Source organism: Sciurus carolinensis, unplaced genomic scaffold (assembly GCF_902686445.1).
Source record: "Sciurus carolinensis unplaced genomic scaffold, mSciCar1.2, whole genome shotgun sequence".
NCBI lineage: Eukaryota > Metazoa > Chordata > Mammalia > Rodentia > Sciuridae > Sciurus > Sciurus carolinensis.
This window is the reverse complement of record NW_025920127.1, coordinates 1,833,781-1,858,473: the sequence shown is the minus strand read 5'-3', so window position 1 is coordinate 1,858,473 and position 24,693 is coordinate 1,833,781. Positions and strand designations below refer to the sequence as shown.

Genomic DNA, 24,693 nt, shown 5'->3' with positions numbered 1-24,693 from the left:
GATAATCCTCTCACGGAACCAATGATAGTCCCATTGTCAGAGCTATAAACCCAACAGAGTGTGTGTCCTAAGGAAGGTAAATGATCTTTCTTGGGAAAAGTTCCTGGACTCTCCCCACAACTTTAGATTGCACCAGACCATAGTAGGTGCCATCGGGAGAGTTGATGTACTTGGAGGTGGAAGTAGAGATAAGTGTGGAGGGCGATGTGTCTCTGCAAATATTTATGACAAAGGGATCAGGGCTAGGACCACTGCTGGGCAGAAAGGTGTTGTGCCCAGTAAGTGAGTAGCAGACCCAACCAGGTGATGTGGATGTGGAATCCAGAGCCTGGGATGTCCATCCTCTCATAATGAGCTTGCTGGTAGAACACCTGGATATCATGTAGTCCCCATAGCAAGATGTAGCCCTGTAGCATCTGCTCAACCTGATACGTGGGGCCATTTTTTCCAGTGTATTTCCTTCTATGAGCAGGCTTCTGCTGTGATTCTGGTTTGACACAATGTACATCTCACCCTCATAATCTTTGGTCACTATAGCAAAATGCCAAAGGATGAACTCTACTGATTTACAATCTGAGGACTATTCCATGATCACCTCTTGACCTCCAAGGTTGGTCCTCCCCCTTGGGCTTCCTTGGACTTCTGGAGCTTCTGTTTTGATTGCTCCTTGAAGAAGTTATGCTGTCCCCTGCCTTTGCAGAAACTTTTCTCTTCCAGATGACCCTTAAAAACCTGTCACCTGAGAGGGTGTGGGTAGGGAGTACAGCCTCACTCTGTGGCAGCCCCACCCACCCTGTCCTACTCAGTACAGTGTAGAGAGGTGGCCTCTGCAGTTTTTTTCTGAGTTGGGCCATGTACATCTCATGTAATTGAGTATGCAAATATAAAATCTATCTCTGGTCCCTGTGTTTTGATAGAGGAGTGGAAAGTGCAGAATAATCTACAGTCCTACTACAAAGAAACCTATATGAAAGTCCTAAAGGAAGTTTTGTTATGATGCATACAAATAGGAATCAAAACTGATGCTAATCCTTCTCCCAGCACAGCATGCTCATGGAACAGTGGATATGTTTGGCACCACAGATCATTTGTTTGCTTATTCCATCACCAACATTCCTGTCCTGCTTCTCCTCCTCTACTTCCTTCTCCTGCCCCTCCTGCTCCTCCTCCTTATCATCATAATCTTTTCCATTACAATTATTGTACTTCATAACACACATATTCTTTGTATTTCACCACAAAATGTTCTACACCCATTAGTGTATACTCATGAGTACTGTGTGTATCATACTCTTACTTTAAGGATGATTAAATAATAAATGTTTTTAATAAATTCCAGCACAATTTTAAAAAAATCTTCTCACAATGTTCACATCCCACTCTTCTACAAAAAAAAATTTGCATAAAATTTGTGACAATTATGTGATGAAATACTAGTTCTTAGTGGAGGACATCTGCAAATCTTTCTAGTCTCTCCCGGGGAAGTCCAGGTCCATTTCACAAAATATACAGGATGCTGAGTCCATTTTTCTGATAACCTCAGGGAAAGGACAGAGCTTCAATGAAGATGCCACTTAGTAACACCTGGGATGTCTATTCAATTAATAAGATATTTTCTGTTGTTCTTGGTATCTGTAGGTTTTTTTTTTCCCCCCTGAAAAGTAGTATAAACTTCTCCACTTCACAGCACACCAAGTTCAGGAGAAGACAGAGAAATGATGTCATGTTGACCCAGAACAAGGAATTCAGGAATGACGGGAGTGGACATGGGAGAAGAAACCAGGGATGAGTAGGAAGGCATGTCTGCAAGTTCCCAGGATGGAGGGGTAATACCTGGGAGAACTTATGGACAGTGATCAACAGTGCTCTAAGAGGAGGCAGGAACCCCATGCAGTCATACTAGAGGGAGGACACAAGCCCTGGAAGCCCCACATTCTCACACTGAGCTTCCTTCTGGGGTACCTGGACCTCAGCTTGGTCCAGCTCTACATGACCTACTCAGGCTGATACCTGGGCTTCCTCCACTAACTTTTTTAGGTGAGTCCTGCACTGTGTCCTCATCTTCTTTAAACGTCCTGGAGAGACACAAAGAGTCTGATCCCAAGACCATCGTTACAGTAGCCCAGGGCATAGGTGCCTGCTGCTCAGGCACCACAGTCCAACCCAGTTTACATCACCATCACCATCTTCCTGACACCCAGTTCAATGCCTGATCCTAAATCACCTGTCCTGAAACCCCTCCTTCTTTGTTTCTCCTGGGTTGCTCTAGCCTCTGACCTGGCAGTACCTTAACTGTCATCTGTAGGTGGAGAAGACCAGGAACACATTCTTAACTGTAGGTGACACTAAAAGCCTCTGTCACCTGCAATAATGTACATAGAAGTGCTGCCTCCCTCTGTGTGAGCTGCACCCTGTGAAGCACAGCACAGAGAGAGAGCATTTGGGCTGTGCAGGGAGGCAGACTGGTGTAGTCCCTGTAACTGAGTTTCACCATGAAAAGCTGTATCTGGGCCATGGTTTTGATAGGAAAATGGAGCTTGAAGAATAAACTGTAGATGGGCTATAAAGTCTAGAGGTCCAGAGAGATTTTGTGGCACCTTTCAGGAACATTTACTGCCTTAACATATACACAGGAATCAAGGCTGCTCCAATAGCAGTATTGGCAATGTAATTGGAACACCTGCTGCTCAGGCACCACAGTCCAACCCAGTTTACATCACCATCACCATCTTCCTCCTCCTCCTCCTCATTATCACCTCTGTTACTGCTATTTTACTTCATCACCAACATTTGCAGTGCATGATGGAGGACTTCCATATCAACCCAGTGTGCCCTTTCTTTCAAACTGGGAACTTCCTTCTATTCTCTATGGGGGAAGCCTGCTCCCTCCACCCAGAAAACAACCTGTTTGTTGATAGCATTTTCCAAATTTCCCCAGAGGAAGAACTGGACCCCACTGATGGTCTTTTTCAGTGAAATCCAGTCTGAGTTTCTTTTCAATTAATGAGACACTTTCTGTATTTGTATCATTTAATTTGAAAAAAAATAAAGATCCATACAAGTCTTCCCTTTTCATGGTAGAGGTAGTTGAGGCCCAGGGAGACTCAAATGCCAGGACAACAGAGAACAGTGTTGTGATATTAAGGATATGACCCAGGTATCCTGAATTTAGGTCTTTATCTCTTTGTAGTAGTTTGTCCAGGTCACCTGGGGAAACAGAGGGCATGAAGACCTGGCTCAGAGTCACAGCTTGGGTCCCACACAGCTTAGTGCCCACTCTTCCATGGCCTGACCATCACCAGGGTCCCAATTTAGCTTGTAGGTAATGGTATCCATGGGGTTGTGCCCAGATTAGAGCTGTCAAACATGGAGAGTGAGCAGGCCACTGTGCAGAGCTGGTCTGACTCTGACTGAATCTCTATGTACTCTTGCCTGCTCCCTTCTTTCCTGAATAGGGGGTTGAAGGTTTCTCATGGTCACCTCTACAGGGGGAACCTGATTCTTATAAGAACACAGGACAAGTAGTTTCAGGAGAATGAAGTGTGACTTTTACATGCCACCTCCACAGTCTCCCCTGCTTTGAGATCAGAGTCAGGCCCAGGACCCATGGTCCTGTGGGAATGAGTCTGAGTATAGGGCCTTGGCTAGTCACCTGTGTAGAGGGAGCAGCAGAGGTTTCTAGGGCATGCTGGAGATGCCTTAGTGCTCTTCCTCCTGACCCATAGCTGGGCAGAGCTATGGTTCTCAAAACAGAAATTGGAACTGAAGGAGCATGCAAGCTGTGCCTCCCAGACTGGTCTTCACACCTTGCCTCTGTTCCAGGGTAATGAAGTTGGTGCAGCTCTTGATGGTTCCAGAGTAATTTAGAGGGGACAACCTAGTGGGAAAGGGGTTGGAGTGGGAAGTTCTTTCAGGCCCTATTTCCAGTAACACTGTTTCCCCTCACTGGGAGGAGGAGGCCTTTACCCTACTCACTGCAGCTTCATAGCTTGTCCATAAGGAGCCCAAGACTCTAGCACCAAATCAGAGAGGTACTGAGGTACACTTTAGTCTATAGGGCTACACTGCTCTGCAGAGGCCCTGACCTTTGAGGAAGACAGTAAGAGGAAGGGTGTTTATCTGTGGAATACTGAGGAAGGCAACCTCAAATATTGGATTCTTCAATTGAAATAATCCATGCATTTTCAATTATTGTTTCTGTTCTTATGAAATTTAGACTCTTTATATAGGCATAGATGAATTATGTGAGTGTAGGAATGAACTCATTTTTTAATTTTTAACTTTTATTTCTTCCAATTAGTTGTACATGACAGTAGAATGCATTTACACATTTTGATAGATCATATATAATTGGAGTGCAACCTCCCACCTTCCTGATCATACATACTGCAAGATCACATAGGTCATGCCGTCATACATGCACATGAGGTAATTATGTCTGTTTCACTCTACTATTATTCCTTCTCCCATACCCCTTCACCTCCCTTCACTCCACTTTACCAAATGTAAAGTAACTCTCTTATTCCCTATCCTACCAGCCTCATTGTGAATTTGCTTTCGCATATCAGAGGAAACATTCAGCTTTTGGTTTTTGAGGTTTGGCTTATTTCACTCAGCATGATATTCTCTAACTCCCTCCATTTATCAGCAAAGGCCAGAATTTCATTCTTCTTTAAAATTGAATAATAAGTTTCTATCATATATTTATATGTGTGTGTGTATCACATTTTCTTCATCCTTGTAATGTAATACAAAGCTGCTCCCCCACCATTTATGTTGCATCACAACATATCTTGTCAGTCTGAAAGCTGCTCTCCCCGCCCTTTCTGCTGCAGCCATTTCCCTGCCTCCCAACTACTTGTCAGTCTGTGAACATCCTAGCTAGCTATTGGATCATCAGTCAGCTTGCAAGTATCCTTTTCCATTATAGGTCCCCTGTTAGCCCAGCGGAATTCAACTGCTTAGGGATAGCACCCCCGCCATCTTTTCTCTTGCTTTCTCTCTCCTACTTACTTTCTCTCTCTCTCGTCCTTGCTTGCCACTCTCTCTAGCGTGCACCCTTTCTCTTTTCCTCTCAATTTCTCTCTTACCCTGCAGCGAGACACTTTGTTTGCTTAATATACTCCCTTATGTGATCTCCCATGTCCGGCGTGGTTTTTCAAGGGTTTCTTACAATCCATTCATTTGTTGAAGGACATCTAGATTGGTTCTGTATTTTAGCTATTGTGAATCAAGTTGCTATAAACATTAATGTGACTGTGTTACTGTAGTACGTTGATTTTAAGTCCTTTAGGTATAAACCGAGGAGTGGGATAACTGCATCAAATGGTGGTCCCATTCCTAGTTTTCTGAGAAATCTCCATACTGCTTTCCATAATGGTTGCACCAATTTGCATTCCTACCAGCAATGTATAAGTGTATCTTTTTTCCCCACATCCTCACCAACACTTGTTTTTGCTTATACTTTTCATAATTTCCATTCTGATTGCTATGAGATGAAATCTTAGAGTACTTTGATTTGTATTTCTCTGATTGCTAGAGATGTTGAAATTTTTTCATATATCTGTTGATCTATTATGTACCTTCCATGAAATGTCTGTTCAATTCCTTCTCCCATTTATTGATTGGGTTATTTGGTTTTTTGGTGTTAAGTGTCTAGTGTTCTTTGTATATCCTAGAGATTAATGCTTTATCAGGCTTGCATGTAGGAAAGATTTTCTCCCAATCTGTCGACTCTGTCTTCATAAACTCATTTGAGATATAGAAATGGGTGTTGTACTTTTTCTTCAATACACTCAATTATCAAGTTTACATGAGTAATGGGGAGCAGTCAGGGTTCAACTCCCAATAGATGATGAAGGACCTTACATCTTGTAGGTGGTTTGGGTGGAGGGAAGTGTGATCAGCAGAGGGCATCCACGATGGTCTCATGTGCCATCAGATGCTGGAATGGAGTTGTGGCTTCCTGGAAGTGTTGTTGGGCTGTTTCTGGAGCCAGTTTGTTGGTCTCAGGGAACTTGGGTTGGTTCCCTGGCACCTATTTAACTAATAGGTGGAGGAGGCCGACTTTCCCAGGGGTGTTTGCTATCATGTCAAATGGCTTCCCTGAAGCTGATGGGGGCAGAAGCTTCTAGCTATGTTCCTGGTTCTGGCCTAGGAAGGGCCTGACACGGATCACAGGGACAACCCTAGGCTTACAGAGGGGAAGCCTTGGAGTCGTGAGGGGAGATCATGGATGAAAGGGAAGCATGACCAGAGGGGGTGCTGCAGAGGGATAAAGGAGTTGGAGGACACTTCTGGGAAGAAACTGCGGCAGGGCTGGCCAGGTTTCCCTCCCTGCTAGACCTCAGGGTGGCTTGGACAGTCAAGGACACTCCCTCCAACTGGAACGCTGCCAAGGACACTGATACTGCTGTTTACCAGTGAGGAGTTCTGCTTCCTCTAATATTGAAGTCTGAACACTAGAGAAGCACACCAAGGCAAGCATATTAAGCAGGTTTTATTTAAAGTAGTAATAATACAGACTTCTCCAAAGGGGAGAAGGGGGCCATGGCTGAAGTCCTAGAATCCCAAGAAGTGACCGCACCCTACATCTTTTATAGGTTAAGGTCTCTTTTGTTCTCCAGTTCTCTCCCCATCTCTCCTTCCTGCCTATGTGACTAAACCTGGTTTTGCAGGTGAGATGCATAAAGTGATGGGCAGGGGGAGGCCCAAAGTGATTCAGCCAGGCAAGGGCCCATGGGACATTAATTAGCACCTCCTTGCCTGCAGTCCTTGATAAGGGCAGGTAAACTTGGTAATCAATAGGCTCCAGAGATCCTTAACATTCCATTCTCCCAAGGCAGTCTCCAACTTCCAGAGGCAGATGGCTTTCTTGGCCTTCATTTCCTACATCTGACCTGATCCCCTATTTCTACACTAACTGCCTGTCCCCAATTCTGGCTTTAGAACCACAGGGGAATCTTGCATGTTCATTTCTATCCCAGTGAAGAGGAGTCCTATAGGACAGGGATGTTTGACCTATGTACCCTGTATGTGGACATATGTTCTCATTCATGGCCTGTGCAGGGAGGGAATAAGAAACTCTTGGAGGTTTGGAATGACTACAAAAAAATTCTGAAAATTAATATTAAGAAATAAAGCAAATACACAGAAAATATATTTTTTAAAATTGGGGTTTGATGGGTGGAGAAGACCTGATGGGTCCTTTCCTATAAAAGGTAGAAAGCCCATGAATGCTTTATAATTATAGTGAAGCACACCAAAGTAATTTAATGTCTAGTAACTTAAGTTTGACAAACGTACTAAAATTATGTAAGATGTTAAGGGGTGAAATGGGTCAAATATAGAAACACTGTGATATCTTTGTGCCTCTTTGTAAACCTGAAAATTACTCCAAAAGAAAATTTAATTATTTTCATTAAAAAATTAAAGCAGACACACACACACACACACAAACAAAATTGAAGTCTTTGTGAATTAGGCCTGATTAGGGACTTTTCACTTGCACAGTAATTCTTCCTTCCAGGCAGCTGGAACCATAAGACCAGTTGGGGCACTGGTAACTCTACCTACCTCCACGAAGTTGCTTTGCATCTAGGGCTGTGTGAGCCAATGAAATCTGCAGTATCACATGATTGTCTTTGAGCAGGACAATTCTCAAGGCAACAAAGCCATCTAAGATCCCTCAGATTACACAGAGAGTTCTCCCAGGGGCAGACTTCGTTTTAGAGATGGCTTAGACAAGCCCACAGTTCATTAGTGGATTCCAACAGTGTGTGTCTGCTTTCCTCTGGGAATGTCACATGCTCCCCTCTCTAGTGTTCACTGTCATTCTGCAGGGAGTGTTTCTTGGGGGCTGAAAACTGAAACCATTTGTGTCAATTTCACTGTTGGACCCAGGACACTTGTGCTCAGGAGGAGAAGTTGTAAATGTAATCTTTGCTTTTGGGACATTCCTGAAAACAGATTTCCCAGGTAAACAACTGGGTTAACTGAAGAAATAGTTATGGCCTGGGTAAATGGTGAGATTACAAAATAAAAGTTTACTAATTAACACCCACAGCAAGAACCCCATTCCTAGTGTGTACCACTCCTACCTAGTACACTGCTGGTTACATGAATACTCATCAAATCCTTCCCTGGGGAGGGACCTACCTTAGACCTCCCCAGGACACATCCTCCAACTCTAGAACCATCCCTGTCCTCTACCTTCTTAACCATAGATAAGATCCTGCCACAGTGAAATTCTCCTTAATACTAAGACTCAATTTTGTATGAGTGAAGTCTTGCTGTGACCTTTGTGAGTTGGCAGTTCAAGTCAATAAAATCACTTGCTCAGATTCCAAAGGAATCCACTGATCCTGGAGAGATACAGGAACCTTCCCCTTTTCTCTCAGGAAAGAGGGGGCAGTGATGGGGAGTAGAGACTTGCTCCATTCCACTTGTCAAGCTCTCTGCTGTGAGGGTGACAAGTGCAGGGAGGGGCCATGGGTACCAGGCTGGTGGAGGTTTTTGTCTCACTTCCCTGTCTGCCTGTGTCACTGTGAGCAGCACTGCTGTCCCACACCTGACAGTAATAGTCAGCCTCATCTCCAGCCTGGGCCCCACTGACGTTCAGGGTGGCTGTGATCCCAGAGTTGGAGCCAGAGAATCGGTCAGGGATCCCAGAGGGATGGTTGTTATTATAGTACATGACCAGCAGAGGGGCCTGTTGTGACTTCTGCTGGTACCAGTGTACAATTTTACTTTCAATGTTGTTGCCTTCACAGGTGATTCTGGCTGTCTGTCCTGGGGTCACCGATACTGAGGGTGACTGAGTCAGCACATATGAGGCTACAGATCCTGTAAGGAAATAAAACAAAACAGGGGGAATAATGCTGAGGGAAACCTCCTCTGGCCTGGAACAGCTTCAGGGAACTGTGGGCCCAAGGGCGTGCCCTGGCATCAAAATCAACCACATGACTCATGAGTCTGACTGGGGCATGGAGATGTGAATCCATGACCAAACTCCTCCCCTTCACTGCTCAGGCTCACACAACAGAGAACACAGTTTTGGAATTTTACTGCAAAGTCATCCTGCTGCAGGTTCTTGAGCATCCTGATCACCACTGATAAAGCCCTGCTGGACTCAGAATTATGGACAGGTTTTTAACCTGGAGCCTTGGGCTGTGGTGTATATTCAGGGAGCACCTGAGCAATGAGCCAGGAGGCTGAGCAGAAGGGCCGTCCAGGTCATGGTGTCCTGTGGCTGCTTCTTGAGTCGCAGGCTGGTGTGTGTTCCCCCCAGGAGTCTCTTATTTTCTGGTTGGCAAGAGCTACCCATTATGCAAATCAACCCAGGTCAGGGCTGCTACTGGAGGAAGCACTGGGGTGCTCAGAGCAGGGCTCATCCCCAGGGACACTGAGAGGGGAGGAGCAGCCCTGAAGAAACACCCTCAGCCCACAGAAGGCTCCTTAACTTGCTGGTCCTGACTGCTAGACCATGTCTCCCTCCCAAGCTGTTTTCTAGCCTTGAATATGGACTGGACTGGTTATAGAAAGATGAGTCTGTCTTTGTAATCTGAACCAAGTATATGGTTGAATGTCGAAGGTTTTGCCAACTATTGGATCCTGTCCCAAATAAAGCTCCTAGGCTGTGTGGGTCAACCAAATTCCTCTGAGTATTCCTGGTATCTTAAAGAGTCAATGAGGTGCTATATCTCTCTGTCCCTGGTGAGAATGCCTCATTCAGATCTTGGATGCTCTGTCTCCTATCTCCAGCAAGTTCTGGGCAGGTTCAACACCTATGCTGCAATTCTACTGATGGTTAGAGAGTTTCAGAATGAATGGTGACCTGAGGATGCCTGGACCTATGCCATATCAACAGGGGCTTTCTACAAAGGTCAGATCTGGGAGACACAGACATCAAAGAATATGTACATTAATGTTAATGACAATACTGGAGAAAAATACTTCAGTGTTTTCTCCAGGTCTCATTCCATGGTCACTAATCCTCCTGCATGTGAAAATTCTGCCAGATTGAGATCTGCTATTCAGAGATTGGCTCAATGAGATTAGGTGGGTGTGGGAAAAGGAGGTTTCAGGAAAAGAAAGAAGACTTCCAGTGTAAATGCCTAACACAGAGGAAAATTCTTCAAGAGCAAGATATGAGAGAAATGGAGACCTTAAATTTGTACTTGTTTCAAACATGATTTTGTAGCAAAATGACACCATTTCCTCTAGATCTCAGGTTGAGGTCAGAAAACGTTTGCATGTTTGAATCTTACGTATTTATTATTTTTTTTAGTGTTACCAACTGCATTTTGATTCATTGTATACAAATGGGGTATATCTTTTCATTTCTATAGCTGTGCATGATGTAGATTCATACTGTTAGTGTAATCATACATGTACGTAGTGTAATGATTTCTGTCTCATTCTACCATTTTTCATACCCCTGCACCTCCTCATCTCATTTCCCTCTATTTAATTAAATTTCCTCCATTCTTGTCTCACTCCCATTATATACCATCATACAGTTATCAGGGAAAATATTCAGCCTTTGGTTCTTTGGGATTGACTTATTTCACTTAGCATGATATTCTCCAATTCCACCCATTTATCTGCAAATGCTGTAGTATTATTCTTCTTTATGGATGAATAATATTCCATTGTGTATATATGCCACATTTTCTTTAATCATTCATCTGCTGAAGGGCATCTAGGTTGGATCCATAATTTAATTATTGTGAATTGAGCCACAAAAACATTAACGTGACTGCATTGCTATAGTATGCTAATTTTAAGTCCTTTGGGTATAAACTGAGTAGTGGGATAACTCTCTCAAAAGGTGGGGCAGAAAATATAGCCTGTTCAACAAATGGTGCTGGGAAAATTGGAAATCCATATGCAGTAAAATGAAATAAACCTCTATCTCTCACCCTGCACAAAACTGAAACCAAAATGGATCAAGGACTTAGGAATTAGACCAGAGACCCTGCACCAAATAGAAGACAAAGTGGGCCCAAATCTTCATCATGTTGACTTAGGATCACACATCCTTAACAGGACTCCCAAAGCAGAAGAAAGGAAAGCAAGAATCAATAAATGGAAAGGATTAAAACTAAGAAGCTTTTACTCAGCAAAGGATACAATCACTAATGTGAAAAGAGAGCGTAGAGAGTGGGAGAAAATCTTTTCTACATGCACTTCATATGGAGCATTAATCTCCAAAATATATAAAGAACATACCAAACTTTACACCAAAAATACAAAGAATCAAATAAATAAACGAGCCAATGTACTGTACAGACAATTTACAGAAGAAGGTATATAGGCCATTAATAAATATATGAAAAAGTGTTCAACATCTATACTAACTAGAGATATGGAAATTAAAACAACTCTAAGATTTCATCTTACTTCAATTAGAGTGGCCATTATCAAGAACACAAACTATAATAGATGTTGGCGTGGATGTGGGGGAAAAGGCACACTTTTACTTTGCTGGTGGAGTTTCAAATTGGTGCAGTCACTCTGGAAAGCGTGTTAGAATCCTGAAGTCCACACCCAGCCCATGCCTAAGTGGTCCTGTTAGGTGGTTCTCCATTGCCCCTTGGTGGCTGGTCCACACTGGCTGTTGCATGTTCAGGGCATTTTTGGTCCAGGTGTAATTCAGACACAACCTACCTCTCAGGCCCAGGATTTCTTGAACTCTGGCCAAGGGATGACTTTCATATTCTTCCTGTGAATGTGATCACTCTCATGAACAGGAAGTTTTGTGATCAGTCTCATGACCAGAAAATATAGGCTCAGATTACACAGGAAAATATGGACAGATGCATTCAGAAGAGGAGGTTCAAAGACCACCTGAGTTATCTCTTCCTATTTCTCCAGGGTGGTGAATATCATGGAAATGGTTCCAGAGCCTGGTGCTGGGTGAAACCAGACTCAGGAGTCAACTCTTCCTAGGGTCAGGTGTAGGTGGAGAGTCACCTTGGGTGAGTGATGGCTCCAGAACCACAGAAACGGACAGGAGACCATTTTCTACCAATGATTATTCAGACCCACTGTGATCTCCACCAGGTTTCATCCTGGGAATTCAGAAGGAACATGATATACTCTTGTTCTAGGAGTTTCCATCTTCTGATTGGGTCTGTGCATTGGACCACCTAGTTTTCAGTCTAATAAACTGTCCCATTTACCAGAGCCTTGTGTGTTGTCCCCTCTGTTTCTTTTAAATCCACACACTTTTTTCCAAATTCCAAGCACCCAGTATTGACCATGTACTGCAATGCACAACATGCCAGAGAGTACTCAGTTCAATAAACTTCCTCATCAGTGCAAATCTATGCTTGTGAGGGAGGGAAATTATTTTTCCTCCTAAATATGGGTGTCATGGATGGAACCACATAAATTCATCCTGGAGCTTAAGTTAGCTAGAAAGATTGTAAGGTTAAGATGGGAAGGAGTTTGGAACAGAAGCTGAAAATGACCCCAGATCCCACAGTGAGTTGGTGAGTACTGTAAAACAGGAAGCACTATGCCTCAGACTTGTTTATTTGGAAGAGCAAAATAATTCTTCATATGCTCATGAAACTGTTTTCATGCATGTGTTCTTGCATTAAAAAGAAAAAATCCGGGACCCACCTGGAAAATAATGAGCACAAATATATCAATTAACTAAAACAATGTTAGTGAAAGTACCATGCAGGGACAATGATAGGCAGATAATTAATACGGTGATTAGAGAAATCAACAGGAAAGCTTTGATATAACATGGGGCTGGTAATCTTCATGCAGATGTGTCACTGGTGCTGCCATCAGGTCTGGTGAGAAACAAATCACAGCACAAATGTGTGGACAGTGGAGTCCTGGAAGTGTGGGAAAAGTTTGGTTGGGATGTGGGATGAGGGGAGAAGATAGTGGAAATATGAGGGGACCAGGACTGTACTTTTGTGGTCCAACATAATATTATTTCCTAAGGAGGGTTTTGATGGCAGGACAAATGCACAATCAGAGCAGTTGATGGGCAAATTCCCAGGTAATAAATTCAGTTGAATGGCACCTGGGTAGCATATTTTGATCCTGAAGCACAGGGAGAGGGAGATGAGGCAGAGTGCGTTCCTCCAGTCACTGCCCTGCTTACCTGGGAGTTGATACACTCAGAGGGTGGTTGCTGGTTCCTCTCCTCTACCCTGTACCTACCATGCATCCGGGTGGGAACTTAAGTTTCAGCCTGTGCCTCCTGTCCTGGGACAGGTGTTGAATGTCTTCTACTGCCTGGTGAGTGACACAGTCATGTTTTCCTTGACAAGCTACAGATTCTCTGAAATAGGGGTAAAGAATATGGGCAGTGTACTTCATAGGAAGGAAAAGAAACTGTGCTGAGAAAGGGAGTGACTATTGCCTGCTCACCTGGGAGAAGGTGAGAAGAGCAGAAGTTTTAGACTCCCAATAAATACCTCCCCTAGATGTCCAAGTGTTATTTTATGCTGGGAAAGGGGGTGGAATGATCCCCAACCAAAAGTTATGGGTCCTGAAGCACAAGGCTTCTTCCTGTGACTAATCAGCTGCCTGAAAGGGGCATTGCTACTCTTAACTTGGACATAGCAGACTATTGGAAGTGTGTCCAGCTCCCTGTACCATTCCCAAAGACCAAATTTTCAGAGTAGAAACAACTACAGCTGTCATTTCATGGATATTTAACCCAGACCTGTCCTTGAATTATCAATTAGGCTCTATGGATTTGTTCACAAATGTCATCTATTGATAGCTCAGGACCAATTAACATAAAAGGCAAATGTAATTATCACTGATATTTTTGACAGTAAATGATATGGGGTTGGTTTTTTTCCTGTGTGGTCAGCACTTCCACAAATTAGGCATCATTTTATATGCAACTCTGGAAGGCATACTTAGAAGATTGTTTTTTGCTTTTTAAAGCATCACAAATCTCCAAAATTTATAAAGAAAGTACAAAATTTTACACCTAAAATACAAAGAACCAATCAATAAATGGACCAAAGAACTGGATAATTTACAGAAGAAGACATACAGGCAATTAATAAATATATGAAGAAGTGTTCAACATCTCTACTAATTAGAGAAATGCAAATTAAAAACTCTAAGATTGCATCTTACTCCAATTAGAATGACTATTATGAAGAACACAAACAATAATAGATATTGGCGTTAATATGAAGAAAAAGGCACACTCATACATTGCTGGTAGAGTTGAAAATTGGTGCACCACTCTGGAAAGCAGTGCGGAGAATCATCAGAAATCTTGGAATAGACCCACCTTTTTCCGAGTTATCCCACTCCTTTGGTTTATAGCCAAAGGACTTAAAATTAGCACACTACATTAATGCAGCCACATCAGCGTTTACAGCAGCTTGATTCACTATACCTAGATAGGGGAACCAACCTAGATGCCCTTCAATGGATGAATGTAAAAGAAAAATTGGTATATATACACAATTGAATATTATTGAGCCATAAAGAAGAATAATATGGCATTTGCAGATAAATGGATGGAACTGGAGAATATCATGCTAAGTGAAATTATCCAATCCCAAACACCAAAGGCCAAATATTTTCCCTGATAAGTGGATGATGATATAATGGGGGTGGGTGGTGAGAGAAGAATGGAGGAAATTTATATTACATAGAGGGAAATGAGAGGGAGGGGGCATGAAAAATGGTGGAATGAGACAGGCATCATTATCCCATGTACATGTAAGATTACATGAATTGTTTGAATCTACAATGTGTACAAACATAGAAACGAAAAATGTACCCTATTTGTGTACAAGGAATCAAAATGCAGTCTGTAAAAATAAAAAAATAATTTTAAAAAGTTAATGAAAAAAATAAATAAATTTTAAAAATGTCTGTAATGGGATAGCTTCACGAACTGAATGACCTGAAAGTCATTTTTGTAATACCATTTGTGTTAGACTGGATAAAGAATCCAGCCTGGACTAGATATTATTAGGCATTTCAGAAGACATTTTAGTACAGAGGACAAATCTCAATATGGCTTTTCAATCCCATGGTCACACACCTGTCCTGGCTTCTGATCTCTCTCAATTACTGTTGTTTCATAAAAGTCACATTTTTCCCACCCAGAAGGCCATGCACTCCCAAGTTTTGTCCATGTCCCACATGGGTGAGGGAAAGGGTCTCTGTGTAAGGCACATGTTGACCCTAAGTTAATCCCTAAGGAACTCATTTAATAGGAAAAATCACAGGGGACAAGTATCTCTTATGAATCAGGGGCATGACAAATTGAGCCATGCTAATATGGCTCTAATAATAGGAAGAACCCCACTGTCCTTTATTTATAGTTGTTCAGATAAAAAGGGGACCAGAAGGAGCTTCTTTTGTGATAAACTGGATAGAGTGGAGTTAAGGAGGACATTTGCTCTAGTGGATCATGTGACACATCCAGGACATGCAAATTCCTTTGGTGAGCCACTCTGCATGGGAACCACATACTTCAGGCCATCTGAAACACTCTCTCATGATTGACAGTATCTGAAAGCCAGATTTCCATATCTGATGGCTCAACTAAGCCTGATTTTGGGAGTCATAGACATTTTTCCACAGTGTGCTGCTGAGTCACATTTCCACCCAGAATTTATCACTTCAATGCCCAACGTGTGTGTTTTTGTGCTGCACAGGGTTGAACTTTGGTTAGACTAGGGAGGCTCATGAGCATAAGTCCTTGGTAATGGGAATGCAGTGGACATTTTCCGTAATCACACCTGAGATCCAGGGGGGCATTGCTTAAAGACATGTGCTATTGAGTGAACTTGTCATCAGACACCAAGGGTTTTTCTGGGCAGATCAACCCTTCATACCCTGAGGACTCCATGCTTTTGGGATCATAATCATTTTTCTTCTCTCAATACCAAGTTCTCAAAGGAAGATCAGTAAACAGGTCCCCCTTCTTATATTCCTACATGGTCAACAGTCCATGTTGAAATGGAGAAAAGAGAGTGTGGGTGACTAACCCGGCTCTCTGGAGTCATTTTCCATCCAGGAATCTATGTACTGGTTTCTGCAAGACTCTTTATGGAAGTGGCAAGACTCTGATTTAAGAACCAACTAATTAGGCCTGGGGATATAGCTCAGTTGGTAAGGTGCTTGCTTTGCAAGCACAAGGCCGTGGGTTCGATTCTAAGCACCAAAAAAAAAAAAAAAAAGAACCAACTAATTAGAGAACCAGGCCCAGACCAGAGCATCCTGGCAAGACTCTCCCTCCGGGGAGACAGCCCCAGAGAACCAGGCCCAGACTGACAGGGCCCTATCCCGCATCTAGCGCCTGTGCTGCGGTTGACCATCTGTCAACACCTGGAGATGACTCTACCCACTAGCAGGGATTATGCCCCACCTGGAGGCCACCATCTCTAGAGGGGCTGCATCATTTTTGGGTCACTGCATTATCTTACTCCAAACCATCAGGTTACTGAAGACTAGGAGGTTTGAACAGTACTGTATAGTTTTATTGTAGATTTTTTACTAGCAGTAATATTATAATTATTCCTATTTTACCTACTCTTGTTCCTACTTTTCTTTTCTTGTATTAATATTTTCCTCATCCTCTCTACATTCCTCGATCTGTCTTCTTGGTCACTTTTCTCATGCTAACAACCAATTTTTTTAAATTCCTCTTTCACTACTCCTATGACATAGTACCTCTATAGACACACTTCTAATATCATTAACATTGTATCCTACACCCCTCATCATCCTCTTTGTCCACATTTAGAAATCATGGTCCTTATCCCAAACCTGTTGGCTAAGCTGTAGATAATAATCATACGCATAATCTCTTTTATTCCATGTTAAAAGTTAGTCTTTATTAAACAATATCACATCCATACATATTATTCCTTGGCACCACTGCCAAATGATGACAGCAGTCTTTACAACCATTATCAAAGTCTGAAGCAGGGAGGAGAGAGATTGTTAATTAAAACCTCCAACAGCCACATAGTCTTCGTACATTTGCTCCTCTTGCTGCCCGACTTCTAGTCCATCCTCAGATGTAGTCAACTGCTCACAGATCAACTCTACAGAATTGCAGAGGATCACACCTGGGTCAGATGTTTTGCAGGAGTCTGTGTTGGTGACCTCTGGGTCTTCCTCCTCATGGACTAGGTCCTCCTCAGGACTAGGTCCTGAAAGTCTGCGTCCCCAACAGCTTCTGGAGTTTCTGGCACGTACTCTGACTTGGGGCTGCTGGGGGGGTCCCTGAGGTTTGGTGGCTGGAAACCACACGGTAGCGACCCTCTTTCCAGACTTAGCAAGCTGAGGTGCGGAGATCGCAGTGGATATGCTGCTGGCTGTCCTGGGAAGGGAACAGAGCAGCCCACAAGAGCTGCTGAACTGGGTCCTCCTGCGACTGTATGGTGGCCAGCAACTGGAAGACATTATTCTCCGATGCTCTCTCCAGACCCTCCAGCATCTTTTTTTTTATTTTAAAGAAATGGGATATATGTTGTGTCTCTGTTTGCACATGGAGTAAACGCACACCATTTGTGTAATCATAGGGTAATGTTGTTTGATTTATTCTGCCATTTTTTCCCTTCCTCCCACCCCTCCCACCCCTCTTTTCCCTCTATACAGTCCTTCCTTCCTCCATTCTTACTCCAGAATCTTCTGAGCAGCCGACTGGACCTCGCTGTTCTGGAGGCACTTAGGAGTAAGCACAAGGGCGGCGGCTGGCTGTGCCATGGACTTCCATTTTACTGGGAGCACTGCGGTACTGCCGGCCTCCACAGCGGAGCTCGAGAAGCACTTATAATCTCTGTTTATTAAGACAATAGGGTTAATATCTTAAAAAGGGACTATTTGAGTTAAAGATGCATATTGTTTGTGTGGTAGTCTGCTATTATGGATCTCTCATTTCAAAGTGAGTTATTGGAAATCTTCAGGGACAGTATAAGTTTATAGGTGAAAGACTGTAATACCTCAGATTTGCACTCCTAGAAGGCAACATAAATAAGCAATATGAGAAAACAAGGGAAGAAAGTGTCCAAAACAATCCTAGATGCTACATCAATAGAATTCAATGACAGCATGGCAGAAGAAATGTCAGAAAGGGAGTTCAGAATGTACATAATTGAAGTGATCACAGAAGCAAATGATGAGATAAGACAGCAACTGCAGGCATTGAATGATTGCACCAATCAACAGTTAAAAGAGCAGATGCAGGAAGCCAAGGTCATTTCAATAAAGAGATAGAGATTCTGCAAATAAAACCAAACAGAAATTCTTGAAATGAAGAAAACAATAAACCAAATTGAAAACTGCAAAGAAAACATAAAAAATAGGCCAAAACATTTGGAAGACAGAATCTCAGATATTGAAGACAAAATATTTAATCTTGAAACAAAGTTGACCAAACAGAAAAGATGGTAAGAAATCATGAACAGAATCTCAAGAATTATGGATATCATGAAAAGACCAAATTTAAGAATTATTGGGATTGAGGAAGGCACAGAGATAATAAACCAAAGGAATGAACCACCTATTCAATGAAATAATATCAGAAAATTTCCCACTACTGATGAATGAAGTGGAAAATCAAATAAAAGAGGCTTACAGGAAAGCAAATATACACAATTATAACAGACTCACAACAAGGCATATTATAATGAAAATGCCTAACATACAAAATAAAGATAGAATTTTAAGGGCTGCGAGAGAAAAGAATCAAATTACATTCAGGGGGAAACCAATACGGATATCAGCAGATTTCTCAGTCCAGACCCTAAAAGCTAGAAGGGCCTGGAAAGCATGTTTAAGCTCTGAAAGAAAATGGATGCCAACCAAGAATCTTACACATAACAAAACTTATATTCACATTTAAAGACAAAATAAAATCCTTCCTTCATAAAGAAAAACTAAAGGAATTTACAAATAGAAAGTTGACACTACAGAACATTCTCATCAAAATATTCCATGAGGAAGAAATGAAAAACAATGATGTAAGTCAGCGTAGGGAGGAACTACCAAGGAATAGCCTAAAGGAAAAATCAAGTCACGTTAAAGACCAAAAATAAGCCAAAATGATTGGAATACAAATCATATCTCAATAGTAATCCTGAATGTTAATGGCCTGAACTCATCAATCTAAAGACATAGACTGGCAGATTGAATTAAAAAGAAAGACCCAACAATATGCCTTCTTCAAGAGACTCATATCATAGGAAAAGATACCCATAGACTAAAGGTCAAAGGATGGGAACAAGCATACCATGCACATGGACTCAGGAAAAAAGCAGGGTTATCCATCCCTATATGAGATAAAGCAGACTTGAAGTCAAAATTAGTTAGAAGGGATAAAGAAGGATATTTCATACTCTTAAGGGAACTGTAAATTAGCAAGACATAAAAATCATAAATATCTATGCCCCAAACAATGGCTCATCCATGTACTTCAAAAAAATCCTTCTCAATGCCAGGAACCACATAGACCACAACACAGTAATACTAGTTGTCTTCAACACAACTCTCTCACCACTGGGCAGATGTTCCAATCAAAAGTGAACAAAGAAAACATAGGTCTCAATAACACAATTGATAATTTAGATTTAACAGGCGTATATAGAATATTCCATTCATCAATGATCAAATACACTTTCTTCTCAGCAGCACACGGATCCTTCTCTAAAATAGATCATATGTTATGTCATTAAGCTACTCTTAGAAAATACAAAAGGATAGAGATACTACCTTGTATTCTATCAGATCATAATGGAATGAAATTAGAAATCAATGACAAAATCAAAAACAGAAATTACTCCAACACTTGGAGATTAAATAATACACTATTGACTGATGTATGGTTAACAGAAGACATCAGGGGGGAATCAAAAAATTCTTAGAGGTAAATGAGAAAAAAGATACAACATATCAAAATCTCTGGGTACACTATGACTATAAACTTATAGTACAAGTACAATTACTTAAGAGGAAATTTCATTGAATGGAGCACATTCAATACAAGAAGAAAAAGTCAACAAATATGTGACCTAACATTACAGCTCAAAGTCCTAGAAAAAGAAGTACAGATCAACACCAAAAGTAGTGGAAGACAGGGAATAATTAAAATCAGAGCTGAAATCCATGAAATCAAAACCAAAGAAACAATTGAAAAAATTTGCCAAACTAAAAAGTTGGTTCTTTGAAAAAATAAACAAAATTGATAAACCCTTAGACACACTAACAGAGAGAAGGAGAGAGGAAAATCAAATTACTAAAATTTGGGATGAGAAAGGAAATATCACGACAGACACTATTGAAATATAAAAGAGATGCTATTTTGAAAATCTATACACCAACAAAGTTGAAAATCTCTAAGACATCAACAGGTTTCTAGAGACATATGATCCACCCAAACTGAAAGAGGAGGACATACACAACTTAAATAGATGAATTTCATGCAATGAAATACAAGTCCTCAAAAGACTACCAACAAAGAAAAGTCTGGAATGAGATGGATTCTCACCCTTGTTCTACAAGACCTTCAAAGAAGAGCTCATTCCAATACCCCACAAACTATTCCATGAAATAGAAGCGGTCAGGGCCCTTCCAAACTCATTCTATGAAGCTAATGTCACCCTGATACCAAAATCAGACAGAGACCCATCCTTGAAAGAAAATTTCAGACCAATATCCTTACTGTACATAGATGCAAAAATTCTTAACAAAATTTTACCAAATTGCATTAAAAACATATTAAAAAGATAGAGCACCACCATCAAGTGGGTTTTATTCCAGGGATCCAGGTTGGTTCAACATCCGGAAATCTATAAATGTAATTCACCACATTAACACACTTAAAGTTAAGAATGATATGATTATTTCAATAGATGCAGAAAAAGGATTTGATAAAATACAGCATCCCTTCATGCCCAAAACACTAGAAAAAATAGGGATAGTGGGAACATTCCTCAACAACATAAAGGCCATCTATGCTAAGCCCATAGCCCACATCATTCTACATGGAGAAAAACTGAAAACCTTCCCCCTAAAACTGGAAGAAGGAAGGGATGCCCTTTTTCACCACTTCTATTCAACATCATCCCTGAAACTCTAGCCAGAGCAATTAGACAAACCAAAATAATTAAAGGAATACGAATAGGAAAAGAAGAACTCAAACTACACCTATTTGCTGATGACATGATTCTATATTTAGGGTGGCCAAAAAAATTCCACCAGAAAACTTCTGGAACTCATGAATGAATTCAGTAAACTAGCAGGATATAAAATCAACACTCATAATGCTAATGCATTTTTATTTGTGATAAGTGGTGAATTCTCTGAAACAGAATTTAGGAAAACTACCCCATTCACAATAACCTTAAAAAAAAGTACTTGGGAATCAATCTAACAAAAGAGGTGAAAGACCTCTACAATGAAAACTACAGAATACTAAAGAAAGAAATTCAAGAAAACCTTAGAAGATGGAAAGATCTCCCATGTTCGTTAGGCAGAATTAATATTGTCAAAATGGCCATAATACCACAAATACCATACAAATTCAGGACAATTCCAATTAAAATTCCAGTGATGTACCTCAAAGAAACACAGCAAGCAATCATGAAATTCACTAGGAAGAATAAGAGACCCAGAATAGCTAAAGTAATCCTTAGTGGCAAGAGTGAAGCAGGGTGTATCGCAATACCAAAACTTCAATGATACTATAGAGCAATAATAAAAAAAAACAGTATGATATTGACACCAAACTAGGCAGGTAGACCAATGGTACAGAATAGAGGACACAGAGACAAACCCACATCAGTACAGTTATCTCATACTAGCAAAGGTGCCAAAAATATACAATGCAGAAAAGATAGCCCCTTCAATAAATGGTGCTGGGAAAACTGGAAATCCATATGAGAAAAATAAAACTAAACCCCTATCTCTCGCCCTGCACAAAACTCAACTCAAAATGGATCAAGGATCTTGGAATCAGACCAGAGACCTGGCACCTTAAAGAAGAAAAAGTAGGTCCAAATGTTGAACATGTCAGCTTAGGATCAGACTTCCTTAAAATGACTCCCAAATCACAGGAAATAAAAGCAGGAATCAATAATTGGGATAGATTTAAACTAACAAGCTTTTTTCTCAGCAAACTATCAGCAATGTAAAGAGAGAGCCTACAGAGTGGGAGAAAATCTTTGCCACACATACTTCCGATAGAGCACTAATCTCCAGAATCTATACAGAACCCAAAAAACTTTACACGAATACTACAAACAACCTGATCAACAAATGGGCTAGGAAATGAGCAGACACTTCACAGATGATCTACAAGCAATCAACAGATATATGAGAAATGCAAATCAAAAACTACCCTAAGATTTCATCTCATCCCAATTAGAATGGCAATTATCAAGAATACAAGCAACATTAGGTGTTGGTGAGGGTGGGGAAACCATACACTCATACATTGCTAGTGGGGTTGCAAATTAGTGTAGCCACTCTGGAAAGCAGTGTGGAGATTCCTTAAAAAACTTGGAATGGAACCACCATTTGACCCAGCTGTCCCACTGCTTGGCCTATATACCCAAAGGACTTAAAATCAGCATACTACAGTGATGCAGCCACATCAATGTTCACAGTTGCTGAAATCACAATAGCTAGATTGTGGATCCAACCTAGATGCCCTTCAACAGATGAATGGATAAAGAAAATGTGGTATATATACACAATGGAATATTACTCAGCCATAAAGAAGAATAAAATTATGGCATTTACAAGTAAATGGATGCAAGTGGAGAACATCATGCTAAGTGAGATAGTCCAATACCCAAAACCAAAAACTGAATGATCTCTCTGATAAGCAGATGATGATAAATAATGGGGGGTGGGAGGGAGGCAAGATTGGAGGAAGGATGCATTGTATAGAGGAAAAAGAGATCCCTGAGATTACACAGAGAATTCTCCCAGGCACAGACTTCCTTTTAGAGATGGCTGACAGGCCACAGTTCATTAGTGGCTTCCAACACTGTGTGTCTGCTTTCCTCAGGGAATGTCACATGCTCCCCTCTCTAGTGTTCACTGTCATCATGCAGAGAGTGTTTCCTGGGGCTGAGGATGAATCCACTAGTGTCAGCTTCACTCTCGAACCCAGGACACTGGTGCTCAGGAGGAGGAGTTGTAAATGCAATCTTTGTTTCGGAACATTCCTGAAAACAGATTTTCTAGGTAAACAACTGGGTTAACTGAAGAAATATTTATGACCAGGGTAAACAGTGAGCTTATCAAATAAATTTTGCTAATCAACTTCCACAACAAGAACCCCATTCCTAGTGTGGACACCCCTACCTACTAACTGCTGGTTACATGAATACTCATCAAATCCTTCCCTGACACTCCTACCTTCCCCAGTAATATCCTCCAACTCTAGAACCATCCCTGTCCTCCTTCTTCTTAACCATAGATAAGGCCTTGCCACAGTGAAATTCTCCTTAATACTAAGACTCAATTTTGTATGAGTGAAGTCTTGCTGTGACCTTTGTGAGTTGGCAGTTCAAGTCAATAAAATCACTTGCTCAGATTCCAAAGGAATCCACTGATCCTGGAGAGATACAGGAACCTTCCCCTTTTCTCTCAGGAAAGAGCGGGCAGTGATGGGGAGTAGAGACTTGCTCCATTCCACTTGTCAAGCTCTCTTCTGTGAGGGTGACAAGGGCAGGGAGGGGCCATGGGTACCAGGCTGGTGGAGGTTTCTGTCTCACTTCCCTGTCTGCCTGTGTCACTGTGAGCAGCACTGCTATCCCACACCTGACAGTAACAGTCAGCCTCATCTCCAGCCTGGGTCCCACTGACGTTCAGGGTAGCTGTGTTCCCAGAGTTGGAGCCAGAGAATCGGTCTGGGATCCCAGAGGGACAGTTGCTATCTCCGTAGATGACCAGCACAGGGGCCTGCTGTGACTTCTGCTGGTACCAGTGTGCAATTTTACTTCCAATGTTGTTGCCTTCACAGGTGATTCTGGCTGTCTGTCCTGGGGTCACAGATACTGATGGTGACTGAATCAGCACGTAAGAGGCTACAGATCCTGTAAGGAAATAAAACAAGACGGGGAATAATGTTGAGGGAAACCTCCTCTGGCCTGGAACAGCTTCAGGGAACTGTGGGCCCAAGGGCGTGCCCTGGCATCAAAATCAACCACTGTGACTCAGTCTGACTGGGGCATGGAGATGTGAATCCATGACCAAACCCCTCCCCTTCACTGCTCAGGCTCACACAACAGAGAACACAGTTTTGGAATTTTAGTGCAAAGTCAACATGCAGCAGGTTCTTGAGCATCCTGGTCACCACTGATAAAGCCCTGCTGGGCTCAGAATTATGGCCAGGTTTTTAACCTGGAGCCTTGGGCTGTGGTGTATATTCAGGGAGCACCCGTGCAATGAGCCAGGAGGCTGAGGAGAAGGGCCGTCCAGGTCATGGTGTCCTTTGGCTGCTTCTTGAGTCACAGGCTGGTGTGTGTTCCCCCCAGGAGTCTCTTATTTTCTCATTGGGGAGAGCTGCCCATTATGCAAATCATCCCAGGTCAGGGCTGCTACTGGAGGAAGCACTGGGGTGCTCAGAGGAGTGCTCATCCCCAGGGACACTGAGAGGGGAGGAGCAGTCCTGAAGAAACACCCTCAGCCCACAGAAGGCTCCTTAACTCGCTAGTCCTGACT

General features: G+C 42.0%; 1 pseudogene and 2 gene segments (V, D, J or C); all 3 read right to left on the bottom strand.

Moving 5' to 3' along the window:
- Positions 1 to 8,395: 8,395 nt before the first annotated feature.
- On the bottom strand, positions 8,396 to 9,238 carry LOC124973982 (immunoglobulin lambda variable 3-9-like). The segment is given in 2 exon segments: positions 8,396 to 8,844; positions 9,193 to 9,238. Coding segments are annotated over 2 exon segments (495 nt in total).
- Positions 9,239 to 16,959: 7,721 nt separating this feature from the next.
- On the bottom strand, positions 16,960 to 23,444 carry LOC124973981 (probable RNA polymerase II nuclear localization protein SLC7A6OS; annotated as a pseudogene).
- Positions 23,445 to 23,616: 172 nt separating this feature from the next.
- LOC124973980 (immunoglobulin lambda variable 3-9-like) lies at positions 23,617 to 24,455 on the bottom strand. The segment is given in 2 exon segments: positions 23,617 to 24,065; positions 24,410 to 24,455. Coding segments are annotated over 2 exon segments (495 nt in total).
- Positions 24,456 to 24,693: the final 238 nt, after the last annotated feature.